Here is an 18,909-nt window from a genome sequence, read left to right on the forward strand (position 1 = left end):
ATTAATAGAGTAGAGCGATGTCCTCCATGGGTTGGGCTATTGTTCCTGCTGCCGCTAAGCATTTGTATTCACTCTTCGAGCCCACGTCATTCTCATTTGCTTATCTTTAAATTCCAGAGACTGTTGCACTTTGTCAAATTTCTCCCCAGTTCCAGTCCTCATTTTAATCCTAGATTGATGCACTTTACTTTCCGTCTTTATGTTTGTCATCAATAATCACATATTTATCATGAAATGCTTCTGTTCACACTGTGTTCATAGATGCAGTATGCACAGTACTATTTGATTTCTGTACTGTGGTGCAGCAAAATGCCTTTGAGTAACTTCATCTTAAGAAGTTTTAATTTAACACAGAAGTACTTGACATCAGCACTGGCTGATTTGACTTTACCCTTGAACGAAATTTTTGATTTGCTGTCCTTCCTAACATCCTTGCCCAGAGCTCTGAAAACAGGGCTTTACTTCATATCCACAGCATGTCTGGTTTTCTCATGGACCTAAATTCTTTGCTCTCTTCCCAAATCTGGAGCTATATCTTGAATGGTAATCATCCAAAATGGCTGAGCTGATGAATCAGGTTGTATTTTGTTAGAAAGTCTTTAGTAAAAGAGGTGTACAACCAGTGTGCAACTTTTTCACCTCAGCCCAGGCCTAGAGCCACATCTAAATGCCTGCTGCTTGCCAGTGAAGGTGTGAAGGACGTGCTTTAGATAAAAGGAAAGTTGAACTGGGAGATGTGAGTTTCCTGACTTGTGGTCACTACAATTCCCCCTCCCCCAGTGCCCCAGATCTAACCAGCTCAGTGGAATAACAGCGGGGCAGGAGATAAATATACACGCCCAGGGCACCTAGAAATGAGTAGGTGTGGGCTGCCTGGGAAACGGGATTCCCTGCATACTCATTGGTTGCAGGGGGGGATTTGCTGGGGGTATAAAGGTCATGCATTGTTTTCTGAGAGGACACTTCTATTCTCACTGAGGCATAGGACACAGCCCTGATCTGACACCTCAGGATAAACTTTTTGGAAACTTGTGGGTATTTCAGCAAAGAGGACATTGGCCAGTGTGAGTTAAAGTTTGTCTGGCCATGCCTGGAGTGAACCTGGACTTCCTCCCAGCCTCTCAGTCTCCTAAGGCTTTGGGAAGCCCAGACAGTGCTTGTGCTGAGTCTGGCCTCGAAGAAGTAATTGGGGACCTGCTTGCTCAGGATGAAGCTGAGGATGAAGAGGAGCAATTTGGTGTGAAGAAATTTGAGGCAACATTGCGCTGTGCCGTGGGGGAGATCCACAGTGACCTGCAAGCCTTTGGGAAGCGAGTGGATGCCCGGCTGGATGAGGCTGCGGCTGAGGTGGCTCCTCTGGCTGAGACAATGTCCAGGTTGCAGGAGGAGAACCTGAGACTGAGGATTCAGCAGGAAAGGCTGATGAGGCAAGTTGAGGCCCTGTGTCAGGTGATGGGGCTACCTGATCCATCAATGCATGAACTTTACAGCAAAGACTGCTCCAGTTTAATTTCTAATAAAAGCAAAACGTCATCCGGTGGTGCTCCATCCTGCATGCAGGAGACTGGGTCTGAAAAACTCCAGGATGCTTCCAGCTGCACTCCCCAACACTCTCTTTCCAGTGCACCTCAGGAAACCCAAGCACACCGTCTCCTGCATAGTCAGTTAAGTGTACCCCAGGAGCCTCTAACGCCCATCCAACACTCAGTCTCTCTGTGTCCCAGGACAAACGCACCTTCACCGGCCCCTCACCCGCCAACCTTTGCTACGTGCCGCTCCCTCTCTGCTCCCTCTCTGATGGCAAACATTTCTCTCTGCAACAGCACGGTACTGCTCTGTTAATGATTCTGATCATGATCCCTTTAATTCAGATAAGCCACTTGAAGAATGGGACTATCTTTTTGTGCCAGTGTTGCCAATACCTGCGGATCCGCAGACCATTAATTTTATGTGCCGCAGCAGCGATCCCGTGTTCAAACCACATACTCTGGTCACCTCTTTCAAATCTCTCAGTAAGCTTGACCGTCTCAGCTGACCGTCTCAGCTGCCACAGATTCTGACAGATTGTGTTTATGTGAAGGACTCCAACGCAGTCTGTCACAGAGGTATTCCTGTGCTGTAACACCATGCGTCTCTAATTGTGTCCCGGCTCGCATTCATGGATGCCTGCAAGTGTTCTGTTGAGTGGATGCACTTCCCGGCGGAGGGAAGGATGATTACATTTAGCAGCAGCCTTTTAGTTTGCCATCTGCAGATTGTGTGCCGTGCTCACTTTGGCAGGCACATGAAGATAGAATTGAACGTTTGAAGTCTTTCTTCTGCTTTTTGTTCCTTTTCATTTATAAAGTTGCAATCACGAGTTAGAAAGAAAATGCAAGGAAGGAAAGCAGGTCCTGCAAAGCCACTGAAGGTGTTTTTAACTCGTGTGGCACAGTGTTTTTCAGAAAGGAGCCTAGTATCAAGACGTCAGGTTAGAAAAGACTGAAAGGCTCTGATTAGATGTGGTCCTCATCTTGAGGCTTGTTTGCTTTTGCAACTGTGTAACATACCCTCTGTGTGTGCACTTGTAACATTTCCAGGGATATTGTAAATTTGCAGCATGAGATTCAGTTATTGAACCATGCAGAGTCTAATCTTGTGGAGGCAGCTGGGACCGCCAGTCAACTACTTTAAGTCAAGGTGACTGGTTTCCATTAAGTGGTAATCCTTTCAGCAGACCGATGTGATAATGAGGGGTGATCTTATCTGATCGTGTTTCTGTATGTCTTTGCCCAGTTTCAGCTTGTTTTGCCATTTTTTCCAATTAAAACTTTTCAACCGGAAACGGGCAAAACAAGCCCCCAACAAAAAAAAAAAAAAACTATCAAAACAGGCTTTTTTAAAATTCCACAATGACTTGGATGTTTATAGGTACACTTAGGCTTAGTTATACATGACTCGACCACAAAGGTTATCGGGGAGCTTCTCACCCCGTGTGCATTCCCCCTGTGGCCTGACTCAGAGACCTTGTCTGGCTGCATTGCCTCCCAGAACATTCTTCATCGGTCGCGGGCCTCTCAGTCCAGCCTGTCCCATGGGTCAGAACTCTGTGTCCAGAAAAGAGTTGAAAACCAGGGACCACCTTTGATCACCCAGTTCCGTGGCTGAGCTGGGCATTGTCCCTCCCTGCTGAGACCTGGTTTGGCTGGGGGACTTCAGTGGGCAGGACTCGGCGGCTGTGGATACAGATGGGACCAGCTGCCTGAGCTATATCTGGACCCAGAGTCGTTTACAGCAAAAGCATTGAGGCCACAGCTAGAACATATAGTCTGCCACAGGCATTCGGCACCATATGAACATGTAAAAGGAATTTGCTATAGGATTCATGGTAACTCTCAATAATGCAACACATTCCCACGTTCCACAGCTCTGCTCCTCAGCCCTTAGGAGATATTTTTCCTCTGGACTTTTTTATATAGTAATGCGTTGTCCCTATTTTACAGTGAGAGTAAAGCATTGCATCTGTCACATAAACTCGGGTTGGCAGCAGTGTTGTATGATTAAGAAAAATCCATGTGTCAGCAGCACTCCATAAACTAGTGAACAGTAACTTGGCAGGGTTTCTTTTAGCCTCGTGTGCTTATTGTCACTCCCTCGCAGATCATCCCGCTGGAGCTGGCCTAGAGACAAGGAAGTTATTACTGGACAGGAAGTGTCAGACGTACTGTCCCTGCGATGTGTTAGAGCAGCCCTCGGCTTGTTCTGATTACATCTTAAATGTCAGCCACTTTCAAATAAGTTTTCTTTTTTACCCTCCTTCATTTTGGTTCTGGCTCTGGTTTAAGAAGTGTCCTCCCAGTAGCTCACTGATTTCCAACTAAGGTCACGGTTTTCTTTGCAGTCTATGATAATAAATGTGCTCCTGTTCACGCTCTGTGTTGTGTTACTGTGTTCGTTTTGCGCGCAGATGGAGACGGGGCCCGTCGTCGCTTCTGAGCCAGTGTTTTCAGCGGTCTCGTCTGTCCAGCGTCACGTCCCACTCATTCCCAATGGCTCTGGCGCTCAAACCAAACCTGCTGAATTCTCCGGGAAACTAACGGCTGAAAAGCTGGCTGCGATCGAGGATGAAGAGCTCCTCGACAAAATGGTATGTCACGCCGGAGCCATAATTCTCAATGATTTAAGTTATTATTTCGATAAAAGTGGTGTTTTGATTCAGGCATGTGGAAAGTTTGTGCATTGACACTAAACCTTGTCACAGCTCTGCACTGTGTGTGTGCCGATTTGTAGCATAGAAAGTACCAATTGCGCAAATTTGCATAGAACGACCCCTCATGTTTCCATCCCCTCTTTCACAGCTCGATGAGTCAAAAGACTTTGAGGAGAGGAAGATGATCCGCGCAGCCATGAGAGACCTCCGTAAAAGAAAGAGAGGTAACATCATGCATCTTACTGTTACTCCAAACTGCATGAAGGCTTTCTTTTTAGATATTTAAAAGCAGTCAGGCCTGATGATTTCTAATTTTCATCTACTTTTTTGTTATTGTTTATACCTTATCTTGACACGTAATTGCCTTTAATTCTGCCCTCAGAGGCCATGCTGGGATGTACTCAAGAAGAAATGGGTAGGACAGGTGGTGTGCAGTGTGCAATAACAATTTATACTTGCCTGTGTTTGCCTTTTTGTGTGCACACACCCTGTCATTGTGAGACCACAACAATCTTAGATGTGGTTTGTGATGGAGGATATTATGAAATTTTTTGGTATCTTGCATGCATCCTGTGTTTTGTTTTTGGGTTTTTTAATGTGTTAAACACTCACCCTACAACAGTTAAGATCTGTTTTTCTGCGGGCACTCACCACGTGGTTTCATTAGGCACCTGCTAATGGTGAGCTCAGATTTAGAGTGGATGCGTCAGTGGATTCGGTGGAAATGAGCATGCAAAGGGTCCAAGAGGGCCTCGGTGATCTAGATATTAGACACAATTTAAGTTAGTAAATCATTAATACTGTGCAGTATGTGTAAATGCATGCGTGTTTTCTGAGAAAAACTACAGCCATCAGTGCAGGTACCAGCGTTTTCAACATCGCAGTGTGTATTTGCTCTCTGTGGTCTGTGGTGTTTGCGCAGAACATCTTATTTGACAGCTTTGGCTTGCCTGTTAAGACTCCCACCTGTGGGTGTTTGTGTGCTCAGAAACCCTCACAGTCCCGTGGAAAGAATTCTCAAACATATTGCCTCAAATCTGGAAGGCCTCACTTAATCCAACTTTGTGGCAGTCAGATGAGGTGCTGTCAGCTTATTTAGGACCTCTTGTCCTCCTTCTCCTCCTCCTCTTTTTCCACTGACATCATCTCTCTACCATTCCCGTCTCCTCTCCTCCAGACCAGAGAGAAAAGGAACGCGAAACCCGCCTGCAGGAGCTCCGGCAGCAGAGAGAAGACCGGGTGCAGAAAGGTCGTGCCGGGGTCGGAGCGGGAGAGGTGGTCACGAGCAAGGTGGAGAAGTCGGCAGATGGGTCAGCCGTCGGCCAAATCACCAAAACGAACCGCTTTGCTCAGTCTGGTAGTTTCTAATCTTTCTTGAACCAGCATTTAACTGAAGTAAAACCAAAACAATAAAACCAATCTATAAACATTCAAAACAAAGACATTAGCTTGAAAGTAAAAAGAGTAAAATTGTGTTGCATCAAAAAAATTGATTATAAAGACAGAGATGGGAAGAATTTTATAAAGAATGGTCAATTTTAAAAAGTTTTTGTGTGTTTTCAGATGATGGGAGCAAATCAACACGCAGTACTATTGTCGAGTCCAGTTATGTGCAGAAAACAGACAGTGAGTTTTGCTTGCTGGATTTACAAAAACACATTCACTCGAGTGCATTGCATTTTTTTTCTTAATCTTCTCATTAATGTGTCCGTGTGATTGTCGTTCTAGGAGGGACAGTCCAGTCAAAATCATTCAGCTTCACCTCTTCCACCTCCACTAACACGAGCAAAAAAATAGGAAGGTTGGTCACGAGGCATTTGTACTGTTAACTACAGCAGATTTAAATATCTGTGCACTCTCTCAAATTAACCTCCTGCGCTCAGTGTGTTCGACCGCGAGGACGACGCGTCGTCGCGAAGCGGCAGCGGCGGGTTGGCCGCCATCGAGCGAAGGCAGGCGGAGAGGCGCAAGGAGCTGATGAGGGCTCAGACGCTGCCGAAGACATCGGCCATGCAGGCCCGCAAAGCCATGATAGAGAAGCTGGAGAAGGAGGGAGGCGGGTAAGAATAAACAGAAAGGTAGTGCTACCAAAGAAAGAAAAGGAGCAGATGGAGGCATGTAAATATTAACACAAAACTGACTTTTCTTTTAGCCCTGGAAATCAGGCGGTGGCCAAGGTAAACAAAGTCCAGCGCTCCACCAGCTTTGGCGTACCCAATGCAAACTCCATCAAGCAGATGCTCCTCGACTGGTGTCGTGCCAAGACCCGCTCATATGAGGTGAGCCAGCGATCCTCCACGCTAAGTGCTCATTTTTAATCTTGAACCTGAGCTGAGATGATACTTTGGGAAAGTTTCCACTGCTTATCCATCCCCGTCTGCGTATCTCTTTTGTTTCTTTTTCTTCGTCAGCATGTGGATATTCAGAATTTTTCATCCAGCTGGAGTAACGGCATGGCGTTCTGTGCCCTGGTGCACAATTTCTTCCCCGAAGCCTTTGACTACAACTCCCTGAGCCCGAGCAACCGCAGGCAAAACTTTGAGGTGGCCTTTAGCGCTGCAGAGTGAGTACATGCTGAAGACAGGTTCTTCCTAACATTTGCAGTGACTGTAGGAAACCAATGGAAGAACTACTGTGTTAGGCCTATAGGTGTAGAAGTGATGAGCCAGTTTGATTCGCTGCCCCGCTCCCCTTTATTCTGTGTCGCTGTATGCCGGCATTTGCAGACCAGTGGTATGGGAAAACTTCTCGACCGATGTCCTGCTTTCCCCCTTTCTCCCAGGTTTATCAAAACCCCACTCACGACTGAGCCCATTACTACTCTAATACCGCTGCCTCTAAACCTCCACTCTTCCCTCTCCTATGAGTAACCGCTCTGACACCCCAATCTCCTCTAAACCAGATCCCCACGGGCAATCCCACTCCAAACAGCAAACAGGTTAAAAAAAAAACAAACTTCTAAGCTCGCCTCTGTGCCTTGAGTCATGTCCCTCTATTTTAGTCTAAAACTCTTTCCTCTCCTTGTTCTTTTCTTTTTCAAATTCCTCTTTTATGCCACCAGTCTTCACTTTTGGTACCCCCACCCAGCTGTGTGTGCATCTTCACGTGCTCCTACCAGGATAATGTAACGCTGAGATATCTCAAGTAGCGAATCGTACTCAGCACTGTGCTGTCACTCAGCCACAGCCCCACCCACTCCCCCAGATCTTCTCACCTTTGTGTTGCACTATCACTCACCTCCCCGGGCACTCCAAATCCCCACCAATAGTTTATGTTTACTATCTGGATTCTTGATACGCACTCAAACACACACTATACTGTGCACCAGTGTGGTTGTTTTTGTTAGTCACTCTGTCGTTGTAACTTTGGGGGTTTTTTTGTGTGTTTTTTGCAGAATCCACGTTGTTTTTTTCATCGTGTCTCGTATTTCACATTGATTATGGTTAAAAAAAAACAACAACAACAAAAACATCCTCGTCTCAGTGCACAGAAAAAAACAACAGCAAACAAAAAGGCTAAATGAGCATCGCCTGGCGCTCATTTGACATTTTGTTTTGCCTTTGTGTGTGTGCGTACGTGTTTTTGTCACGCACTGTATGTATGTACTGAGATGTTCATGAAGCATGTCAGCTCATGGATATATTTGTGAACACAGAATGTAATGTGATTGTTTTTTCTTTGTGTTCTTTCTCACTCCTTCTGTTTTTGTTTTTCACTGGCTGCTCACTGCTTTCTGGTTTTTTTCCCACTCCCACTTCCTCATTTTCCCACACTCTCCATCTCTTTGTCTACTCTCTCCGTCCCGTTCCTTCTGTGTCTTTTTATCTGTCCTTTGCCTGTTGTGTTTCCTGTTCTATCCACGTTGTTTCTGTCTTTTTGGGTCCTTTCCTTCCTCTCCCTATTCCCTTCCTCTACCCCCTTCCCCCGCTGGCCGTGGGTGCAGGAAACTAGTGGACTGTCCCCAGCTGCTGGATGTGGACGACATGGTGAAGATGCGTGAGCCAGATTGGAAGTGTGTGTACACGTACCTGCAGGAGTTCTACAGGGGTCTGGTGACGAAGGGCCTGGTTAAAACCAAAAATTCCTCCTAGAGTTGCACCCCAGCTAAAACTGAGCCTATGGTGAGAGAGGGGACGAGCTTGTGAGGGAACCGCACACACTCTGTGGTTCCCGACAGACTTAAAATGTAAAACACAGAAAAACTCCTTTATTGGCTTCTTTTGGATATTTGATGCTTCATGTTAATCTGAAGCTCCAAAGTACCAAACATGGTGTGTGTGTGATAGCATGTGTGTATCTGTATTCTGAGACTATGGCTCAGGCAGAGGGCCAGGACCATCTGCAGATCAGTGCTTTAAAAGGAACTGCCGGATCACAACGTTTCAAACAGAGTTAAGGAAAAAAAACAGAGAAGGATGAAGCCTGCTTTGTGCACCAAGTTTTTATCAAGTGTAAGGTTACAGGTGTTTATGCACTTGGCTTGTCAAGCCTTGTAAAGATACTCTAATAGAAATAAAGTGCAGACTGATTTATGTCCACAGTTCCTGAAATTACTGAAAAAATGTTACGTTGTTGACGTTTATTATCTCATCGGCCCATCTGCTGTTTTTAGGTGCTTTTTTCTCTTTGTGGGATTTCTCAGGAGTTAGAGTGTGAGGAGATGTTGCCACCTTGTGGTTACGCTCTGCATAGCTCACACTGGAGGTCTCAGTTCTTAAAACTGTTTATTGAAATGCCCAACATTACCCAAGTTTATTTATACAGAGCTTTTAAAGGGTCCATAATGGTTTAGAGCAAATGTGCCAAAGACTCTAGCACACTAAACAGCTTTGGAAAATGTGAAGAGCAGCAAAGTTTCTACTGTTAAAGACCTCCTCCATGGCCATTTATACTATATTCATAGATAAAGAATCATCTATTTGAAAAAGAAAAAGAAACTTGTAGTGAACATGATGAGTTCTCCTTCCCAGCTGGTCTTCTGTCTGCTCTGCTTTCTCATGCACGCTGTCCTGTACGCCTGTTCCTCAGGACCCACGCCAACTGCATGCCTTTGCTGGAGGTGGAAGACATGATGATCATGGGTAACAAACCAGACTCCAAATGCGTCTTCACCTACGTGCAGTCTCTGGTCAACCACCTGCGCAGGTATGAGATGTCCATGGGTCGGCCCTGTGACCTCTGACCTGTTTTCGGGCTCCTCCCCCCCCCCTAACCTTCACCTGATGATGGCCTCTGCTCTGACAGCAGGCTGGGTCAAACAGTTGCACATCTCTGATGGTCGGCTTGGGGATTGTAAGCATGTGTGTATGTATCAGTTAAAATCAGCTTAAAATGTTTTCCGGCAGTGATAATGTGTGTTGCTTATTCTGGACACACACACACTGTCGACACAAAAGTCCAGTAAGAGATCAGCAGCAGCATGATTCTTAAAAAGACCCCTTTGTTTTAAAAAAAAAACAAAAAACTCCAAGTAATATTCAACAGGCAGTAGTTTGATCACATTGCTGTTGTACTGAGAAACGGCTCAAGAGAGAAAAAAGAAAAATAGTTTTCTAGTATTTGCAGTTTTTTGCAGTATTTGTACGTGCGTTTTTCTCTGCTACACTTTTGTAAGTACTGTAATGTGTTTGCACTTCTCTCAGTAATCTCACTGAAAAAGAAAAAACTTATTATTTCTATTCAATTTTGGTACTTTTACTTTTTTTTTTAACCAAACTCATGTTGCTTGAAGTGTTTTAATTAAGTTATTTTCATTTTGATGTAATTGATGAGTATAAGGATTCTTATTACGTGAGCACAGGGATTTTCTGCATTTGTTATTCAAATGGATTCAACATCGTTGCTGTAATCTCACTTTTCTGAAGTCCAAACAGCTACTGAGGACATTTACTGGACATTTGATCCATCCTGTATGACCACACCACCACCACCATCATCATCATCACCATCATATAAGTATGGATGAAAGATGCTAGCTGTTAAACTGAGGTTTGGATTTTTTTTGTATTTCGGTACAAAGAAGTCATTCAGCTGATTTGTGTCATTACTGGCTGTTTGGTGGACAGCACACACACACCTCCCACCACCGCTGCATTGCCCTGCCACACACATTCTCACACAGCTGTTAGAGGGCTCCTTATTTATGCTTGAGTAGTTTTTAATACGGTTAACGCTGGTGTGCACATCGTGCTTTTAAAAGGTTTTGTCGATAAGCTTAAGATGCCACAATGTTATTTTTTCCTGTGTGAAAGCCGGCTTTCAGTACAAACATGAGGATTCATGACTGATAACCAGCCAACTGTATATTTAACTAAATGTAGCTAAGAGGAAACGGGACAAAAATAATTTTAAATGAATATTTTATTTCACTTGTATAAAATTTGGGTTTCTACGAGAAGAAAATTTGGTTTCAGAGTTGATTTAAAAGAAGCTTATTTCTTAGATTTGAGAGATTATTTGAGAACTATCTGCTGCCGACAGAAAAAAAGCTTTCATGAAGCAGTGGAGTATTGTATGCGTGTATGTGTGTGTGTATATATATGAGAGCTAAAACACATTATTTCATTTTTCTGTGCACCACAGTTAAATGTGAAATAAACCAATTTGAGAAACAAACGTGTGTTTGTGTGGGATTATTACTTGGAAGGCTATCCATGGTCCCGGCAGCGTGGGATATCTGCACACAAACACTCAGCACAACAAGAGCCAGAGCACACTTCTTTTTAAAAATGGTTTACTTTCCATGCACTTGAGTCTTTTTTGTGTGCATCAGCCCAACCCACCAGAACACGCAGCATCAACCCCAGGCCAGTCAGACGATTTTCAGCCTGAGGCTTCATTTAGTTTCACAGTAGGTCAGAGGCAATCACAGACACACAAAAGAGCTCAAGCTCATTACAACAGATGACAACACAATGGACAGTGGCGTAAAAAAAAAAAGGTGCAAATTCAGACTGTGGAGCATCTACAAAGGCCTGCTGACGGGCTCATCTGTAATCTGCTAGGCTCTGAAATTACAAACATTTCTGTCACCTGTGATAATCAGCTGGTTGTGGAGCAGCTAAGGGAGCTAGAGGGGTACTGTTACTGCTGATGTCTACTCTTACAGGTCAGTGTGTTTGACTTCTGTGCTGGGCTCTGAGGAGCCACTCTCTGTGGCTATAGATGAAGCAGAAGGCTGGTAGGCAGGCTCATTTTTGAACGGGCTGTCTTTGGCAGGAGAGAAGCGGAACTCCTCCGGCACCTCGGCCTCGGCCTGAGCCTTCTTGTAGAAACCCAGTTTCCCCAGCAGCTCATTTATCTCAGAGCGGGTCATGTCAGACAGGGCGACGCGCTGCGGAGGAAACACACTTGTTATAAAAGGACCATTAAACTGTGCTCTAAACAAAAGACACTGATCTGCAATATATTAATAGTGCAGTAAAGCATTGATGGGTTTAAAGAAACCTGAAAAAACATTAAACCTGCACAAATGAATTATGTGTCGTGTGAAAAGATCACTCGTGATGAAACTACAAAGCTCTGAAACATTTTACATTTCTTTTGGATCCTTGTTACAGTTTTCTGGCCAATGTGCTGCTCTTTTTAATGTCATAACAGACAGTTGTATTTATACAACCCATTTAAAAGCATGGGAACTGGCCCAAAGAGCTTTCCAGTGGAGGCTGATTAACAATGCAAACATACAAGACGTCACAGGAAGGAACAACAGGTGCAAAAAAAAAAAGCGATAAAGGCTGTTAACCACAACCACGGCAACAAATACAGGAGTTAAGAAAAAATAAGGCTATATAAAAGATATGGCTGAAGTTAAAAACAAAATAACACCTGAGAACAGGAAAAGTAAAGAGGAGAAAAATCTGATTAAATCATAAGAGTACTTTAAAATTTCAAAGAAGCCTCAGATCAAACAAAGTGATCTGCGAGTCATTCCACGGAAATGCTCCCGGCATTTACAAAAATATTACACTTGAAAAACACTTTAGGGTTACAATTTATTTCCACATTGAAATACAACGTTATCCGAACTATTACATCTTCTCGAATATTCAGTTCAACAATTTTTTTGTTTGTTTGTTAAGTGATAAATAAGTTTGACCATCACAAAAATGCTCATCCCCACAGTCAAGTATAGTGATTCAATGCTGTATTTTGACCACAAAAATATGCTTTTTACCATTTAAAACGCCATAATAGGACTACCACATATATTTCAAACATGACACAACAAAGCTGAACTTGTGTAACTGCATGAGAAAAGTCTATTGTTTTGAATTGCTAGTGGTAAGTGGTTTATCTGAATTCCTCTCTTATTTAATAATTTGAAGCTTTTAGTTAAAGTCACTGGTGTTACTCACTTTACTTTTAGGGAAGTGCAAAATACATAAATTGATTAAATGACAGAACTTAATGAATATGAGGTGACTGACAGCATGTCAGGTGACTGACATGCTGTGACTCCCAATTACACAAAAACATTACAAGCTGTTTCTGGAGTAAAACTTTAGTATTTTATGTAAATTCTAACTGTTCTGTATCATTATCAATCTTTTTATCAAGTACGTCTAATTTGGGTGTCTAATATCTCAGCAGATGGTTCACTGCGTCACTGTTTTTTTGTCACATAAAATAAAACATGTCATATTTGACCAGATAATTTCACAGCCATTGAATTTTGCTACACTTAAGGCTTAACATATGAAGGATTACTTACTTTTAATTGTACGAAATTAATAAGACAATCTGCTGATTTGTTGCACGATTATTATAACCGACTACGTGGCTGAAGAGCCTGAGGAAATAATATTCATTAAAACGCCTGAAGACTTGCAGAAGGAGTAAGGAAACACCGTTGAGGGGGAAAAAAAAGAATCACAGCACAACCAGGCTTTGAAATTTGGTGGGAAAAAAGCTGTCATTTTTGTAACTAAATAGTCAGTTAAGTAATAATTTAGTTCAAGTTTAAATGTTAGAAGTAAATTCTTGTCATATCAAAGTGGGATATATCTGTAGAATGACCTGTGCTCTGCAGATTTCTTGTTTCCTTCTGAAGTTATTTTAATCCAAAAGACGGGAAAAGCTCAGAGCCTGCTCAGCGGTCACAGGACACCTGTTTGTCATCATTTCAGCTGTAATCTCTTCGAGCAATGATGTCAAGTGTTGGTGGTGAGATGCTTTACTTCAGTTGTTAAACTGAATCTGACATTCAGCACAAACGAGTGTCATATTTGCTGCAAGTAAACAACAAATACAATTTAAAAAAGGAAAATAAAAGAAAGGCACAACACACACTTACGTCCAGCTCTTCATAATAATGGTTCAGGAGGACAAGCTCAGGGTCTGCGCCAGGAATGTGCTTCATCACCAGGTTATGGCTGAGGTGGTGCTCAGGGATTAAACAGCGTGCAGTTTATGAGCAGATATTTCTAAAGAGTAACAGTGCACTTCAGTGAAAGGATACTAAAGAGGAATATCCTGGATCACAAAGGCTTTGACCTGCAGACAGAGGTTTGGATTAGTGTTTTCCACTCAGTTTGGGTTTCAGTGGCAAATGTGTCAGGGATTATGTGAAACTCTAAACTAAAATGTTCCTCAGAGAGAAAAAACTTCTAGGCAGGAGTAAGGCTTTAGCCTGCCTCTGACCCCTGGCTCTCAGTGTTTTGTCACTTTTGTTCACATAACAGGGCAACTTGCCTCTCTGAGCCTGTTCAGCTGTCATCCACCACACGTCTGAGGAAAGACAACAACACAAGAAACAAGAAAAAGTTACATGCAGAGCTCGTGTTTCAGAAATGGGGCTTTACAAGAACTGGAAACATGATTACTGAACACACGTCATCTGCAACTGTAATGCATCTTTATACAGAAAAAAATCATTTATGTGCTGGTATCACTGCGAGCTTTTACTTTGAAGAACGCTTAGTACAGCCCCAGGGAAGGCCACCCGACCTATTTTTGCTGATATCTGAGCCTCAGGTATAAGGCGTGACTAACACTACAATAACAACAGATCATGATTTGCTTCAGTGATGCTGGCAAGTAGGTGACTGGGTAGGTGACACCCTGGGGGAAACTGCACAGATCTCAAAAGAAAAAGGTGTAGAGTTTCAGTCTTTGTGCAGGACCGGCTGTTACACACCCTGTGCCCCCCTTTTAAGCTTCCACCAAGTCACTTTGTGATGACGGTTTTAGGGTTACTAAAATAGTAACAATGTGGATTAGAGACCGTGTTCTTCATTAGATCGCAGGCCATTCAAGCACGGAGGCATCCATTCACCTTAGTACACATCTGTCCTGGTCACGCATGCGCCCAATCCAAAAATGTTTAAAAGCAGGGCACCCATTCACACGTTTAAACGATAATTGGCCCTGACACGATTATTTCCGTGTTCTTCTTTATGCGGAGGATTATGAAAAAATAAAGCCTTATGTTACCTCCACCCTCGCTCTTGCCAGCCCCTCCAGCTTCTTCAGATCCACATCATAAGCCGAGGCGCAGTGAAGTAAACTGGCCAACACGATCAGCCACATTTCTCCTGCTTCAGATCGAGGAGCCGCACTCGCTCTTCACCGGGACCAGTACCTGCAGATGATTGAAGGTAACCGAGCTATGGAAGAGGAGGGAGGAGAGATGATGAGCAGCTATGTCACGTCCGGACCTTTTGCCACGTCAAATATTTTTGTGGCGGAGAGAGGAGCAGGCGTGGTTAGCGCGCTCATTGGTTATTCCAGGCTTCCTTATGGATTTCATGCGCGCTCTATAGGCTGTCACAGGCGGTGTAATTGTAGAGATGGACAAAGGAAAGAGCTCTGTTATTGTCTGCGTGCTCTTCTTTTTTTTTTTGATGTCCTTTTGTGCAAAGTGACACATGTTACATTAATAACAGCATAATTTTAAATTCCTAAATGCACTGGATTATATGGTAGACTGATCCTGAGGGTGAACTATGCAAAGTTATTTAGCCTGTGTAATCTTGGATTTAGGAGGATTAAAGAAGATCGATTGTTGTAAAGGATTGTGGTTGAAAAACTCAGAGTCCCGTGAAGGAAATGTGATATTTACCAAGTCAAGGACTATTTAATGAGTCACAACCCTGTGTGGGAGCAGACTTTTCAGGTGCCCCGCACTACAAAAGTTCTCACAGTGACCGGTGAGCGCTGAGCTCAAGAAATATTAGATCCGAATATGAAATAAATCCAACTTACTTGTATTTTACCTTCTTTCGCTGTTCTCCTGTTTAAATATAAAGGATAAATCTTCCTATATAAACATTTCTGGGAAGAAGAAAAACTGGAGCTGTTTGCTGTGTTTGCACTGCTCTGTTTCCGGGGTTAAAGCAGCAGGTGACGGTATGTAAACCATTAGTTGAAACAACAGGAAGGAGGAGGACCTCCCCTTGAGTTAAGAAGGGTGTCAGGTTTATCTCACTTGAAAAAACCGTGGAAATAAGTTGCGCGAACATCAATGAGGTAAACTACAACTTCACAGCTCACCTCCCTGAACTCACTGTGCTGTTGATCAGCTTCTTTGTTTTCAGGATGTCCCTTTCAGGACTGCTGTGCTGAGACTTCTTACGCGTCAAGTGAAGCTCATTTGTGTGAAACTCGTTTATAAATAGACTTCACTGGTGCCACCGGTGACAAATAAGTCAGTCACAACACTGGGACAAATGTTATGTTTTTATTAGGGCTGTCAGTCGATTAAAATATTTAGTCGCGATTAATCGCATACTTATCAATAGTTAACTCAAGATTAATAGCAAATTAATCAGATTTGTTTTTTAAATCTGTTCTAAAGAAACTTCAACAGCATACTCTTCATGTTTCTAATACCCTTAACAGTATGGGAGTGAACAAATATACTTGCTTTATGCAAATATGTTTTTATTGCAACAATTCAAAACAATGAAAAGTCCAAAATACTCTTCAGAAAAACCTCAAAGGTACTGAATGCTCAAATATCTAAATTATCAGCACCGGGAAAAGATCAGGTATGCTATACCATGTTAAACCAACTCAGTGAGTCCGCTAAAGATCTTTTGTGGATTTATCTCTAAATATCAAAGTGGGTTTAGAAGAAGGAGGAATACTATGGGTCCAGTTTTATGTTTGGAACATGAAGTTCGAAAAGCACAAACAAACAGTGAGAGTGTAGTTTTGATATAGAAAAGGCCTATGATATGATGTGGAGAGATGGCCTACTAATTAAACTCTGTAAATTGGGTATTAGGGGGAGGATGTACGAGTGGATAATGGATTTTTTAAAGGGGCGACATATTCAAGTGAGGATTGGGAAGGTTTTTTCTGAAAGGTTTTTGGTAGAAAATGGTACACCTCAAGGGAGCATAGTGAGCCCTATGTTATTTTCTTTGATGATAGATGATGTGTTTAATGATATAGAGGCAGGGGTGGGATGTTCACTTTTTGCTGATGATGGAGCAATATGGAAGAGAGGGGAAAATATAGAGTATATTGTGAAGAAACTGCAGGGAACAATTAGAAGAGTCGAAGAGTGGTCTTATAAGTGGGGTTTTAAATTTTCAGTTGATAAAACCAAGGTGATGTTTTTTTTACAAGGAAGAGAGTTGGTAAAGACATCAAGCTTAAGTTGTATGATCAAGAATTAGAAAGGGTGAGTAAATTTAAGTTTCTTGGATTGTGGTTTGATGAAAGGTTAAAGAAGACGTGAGACCTTTACATGCTGTCATTTGTTCAGATTCAAGTTCATCATTGGTCAGTCTACAGCATAGTCACTCAGACAGTAGAGCAGATGCTTTGGCGGAAATTCAGCAGTCACTTTTCCGGATACATATGATGGGACTTGCAGTTGTGTTTTTATGGGTTCCAGCGCACTATGGAGTATGGGCGAATCAAAAGGCAGAGTTGCAAAGGAGGCCGTAAAACATGGGGTGGTTGACATGGCTGTTAGTTTTGGCCAAGCAGAGATAAGGAGTATGGTAAGGCAAGATATGAGAGCAAGATGGCAAAAGCAGCGGGAGGAGGAAAGTAAGGGACGATGGTTGTATAAAATTCAAAGGAGGGAGGAATGGTTACATCAGTGCAAAAGAAAAACAAACAATAAATATAAGAAGGGTAAGAAAATAAATATACACTTTAAGATTAGGAGATAAAAGTATCAATAACAATTTAAAATTTATAGTTTGAATTATTTAAAGTGACCTTTAAGTGATTTAAAGTGACCAGTGTAGCAGCTTGTAAACATTGAGCAGAATTCTTGAGAATAAGGAGTGTCCTAGACTAAGGATTGTGCATGCTGTTATATTTTTTTTTCTGTAGTAATGTGAAAATGCATCAATGTTCATGCATTAAGTTAAGATAAATAATTAACTGTTTGTTACAGGTAGTGTTATGAAGGTCTAGTGTAGGTACTGTTAGCAGCTTCAAGCTAACCACAGTGCACGGCTTTTCCCAAGTCTTGGCCCTAAATAGCACAGACATAAACACACACTCAGTTTTTGACTCATGCATTTTTAAGTACCAGTGAGACTCATGAGGTACCCTCAGGTGTTTCCACAGGCTAATTAGTTTTTTCCCCCTCTTTGAATAAACCGGTATTTATGACAGTGAGTGCACTAGTTCCAAGTCTTTATTTTGACATTTATATGCAGTAAATACAATAACGATAATTAGAAGTAATGAAAAAACATTACACAAAGATACATCATTATCACTGTATCATTGACCCATAACTAGGAAGTGAGTATATTACATGTTTAATAAGTGACATAAGGTACAAATGTGCAACACTGGGTGATGGTTTAGTTCATCAGGCAAAGCAGGTGACCCATATGACTTAAAACTAATTGGAATGAAATGGAATAAAACTATTGTGGTCTGACGGGAGGCTAAATGCTGGGTTAGAATCTGGCCTGAGGCTATTTACTGATTGTCTTTCTCCCTGCTCTTCATTCTTTTCTCCCCTGTTCTATTATAATAAAGCCCCCACCCATCAATCAAAAGTAAGAAAGGAAACTTAAGAAACCTGCCCTGATTAAATTATTTAGAATAGTATAGTCCTTTTGTGTCATTGTACATGCTGTACCGGAATAAAATATAAATGGTAGATGGCAGGAATAAACAGCAAACAGGAGAAATATATACAACCAAGAGGAATATACACAACAATAAGACAAAGGCACACATTAGAGAACAATAGTTGCTTGGAAGCAGTGCAGAGATAAGACTTGGTCTGAGTAGAGTCCGTGTGTGAGTGGCCTGAGTGATGAGGGTTTCTCAGACCATGGCTCAGGTTGGTGAGGAAGGTGAGCAGAGGTGGGGTGTGGGGGGCATAGTGTTTATTGACAGTCTGAGTGGCCCAGGGGAAGAAGCTGTTTATGAGTGTGAAGGTGCGGGACCTGGTTTTTCTGAGATAGGAAGATCTGGCGATCGCCTCCAGGGGTGGCAGAGAGCAGCCAAGGATTTTTTTGGTTGGTGTTAATTTCCCTCTGCACAGCCTTCCTGTTCTCAGTTGTGGCCCCTGCGTACCCAACACCCAGGCTGTAGGAGAGCATGTTCACCACTGAGGAGCCGTGGAAGGCCATTTATTGCCTTTTGTTGTTAATGGACAGTGTAAAAAGACATCTAAGAGGAGGAAGAACAGTGCAGCAATTTATGGAACTCCAGCTAGTGTCTCTAAGCAGTGAGATGAGATCTGAGGACTGTCAAAAATTGGTTTAAATAATATGCCCTGCAACAGAGTT

The 18,909-nt window shown here is 42.7% G+C and overlaps 2 protein-coding genes across 3 annotated transcripts in view; one reads left to right on the forward strand and one right to left on the reverse strand.

The window, feature by feature from the left end:
• The window catches only part of smtnb (smoothelin b), a 49,385-nt gene extending 38,631 nt beyond the window's left edge, over window positions 1-10,754 (forward strand). Inside the window, exons 12-21 of the mRNA XM_013914847.1 lie at window positions 3,947-4,126; window positions 4,338-4,413; window positions 4,572-4,604; window positions 5,367-5,546; window positions 5,753-5,815; window positions 5,918-5,990; window positions 6,073-6,249; window positions 6,342-6,468; window positions 6,601-6,752; window positions 9,218-10,754. Coding sequence (XP_013770301.1) covers window positions 3,947-4,126; window positions 4,338-4,413; window positions 4,572-4,604; window positions 5,367-5,546; window positions 5,753-5,815; window positions 5,918-5,990; window positions 6,073-6,249; window positions 6,342-6,468; window positions 6,601-6,752; window positions 9,218-9,371 — 1,215 coding nt within the window. The 3' untranslated portion in view covers window positions 9,372-10,754. The remainder of the gene's footprint in view (window positions 1-3,946; window positions 4,127-4,337; window positions 4,414-4,571; window positions 4,605-5,366; window positions 5,547-5,752; window positions 5,816-5,917; window positions 5,991-6,072; window positions 6,250-6,341; window positions 6,469-6,600; window positions 6,753-9,217) is intronic.
• A 151-nt stretch (window positions 10,755-10,905) lies between these two features.
• selenom (selenoprotein M) lies at window positions 10,906-15,536 on the reverse strand. 2 transcript variants are annotated; one of them, XM_013914918.1, is made up of 6 exons: window positions 15,406-15,536; window positions 14,624-14,796; window positions 13,883-13,918; window positions 13,650-13,684; window positions 13,485-13,563; window positions 10,906-11,522 (listed from the first exon to the last, which is right to left on the reverse strand). In XM_013914918.1, the coding sequence occupies exons 2-6, from the start codon at window positions 14,717-14,719 to the stop codon at window positions 11,292-11,294; spliced, it is 477 nt and encodes a 158-aa protein (XP_013770372.1). In that variant the 5' UTR covers window positions 14,720-14,796; window positions 15,406-15,536; the 3' UTR covers window positions 10,906-11,291. The 2 variants fall into 2 exon arrangements, with proteins under 2 accessions (XP_013770372.1, XP_013770369.1); XM_013914915.1 differs by having other exon boundaries at window positions 15,395-15,536.
• Between the last annotated feature and the right edge of the window lie 3,373 nt (window positions 15,537-18,909).

The sequence above is a fragment of the Pundamilia nyererei genome, unplaced genomic scaffold, assembly GCF_000239375.1.
Source record: "Pundamilia nyererei isolate P.nyererei 1_Seehausen unplaced genomic scaffold, PunNye1.0 scaffold00006, whole genome shotgun sequence".
Classification (NCBI taxonomy): domain Eukaryota; kingdom Metazoa; phylum Chordata; class Actinopteri; order Cichliformes; family Cichlidae; genus Pundamilia; species Pundamilia nyererei.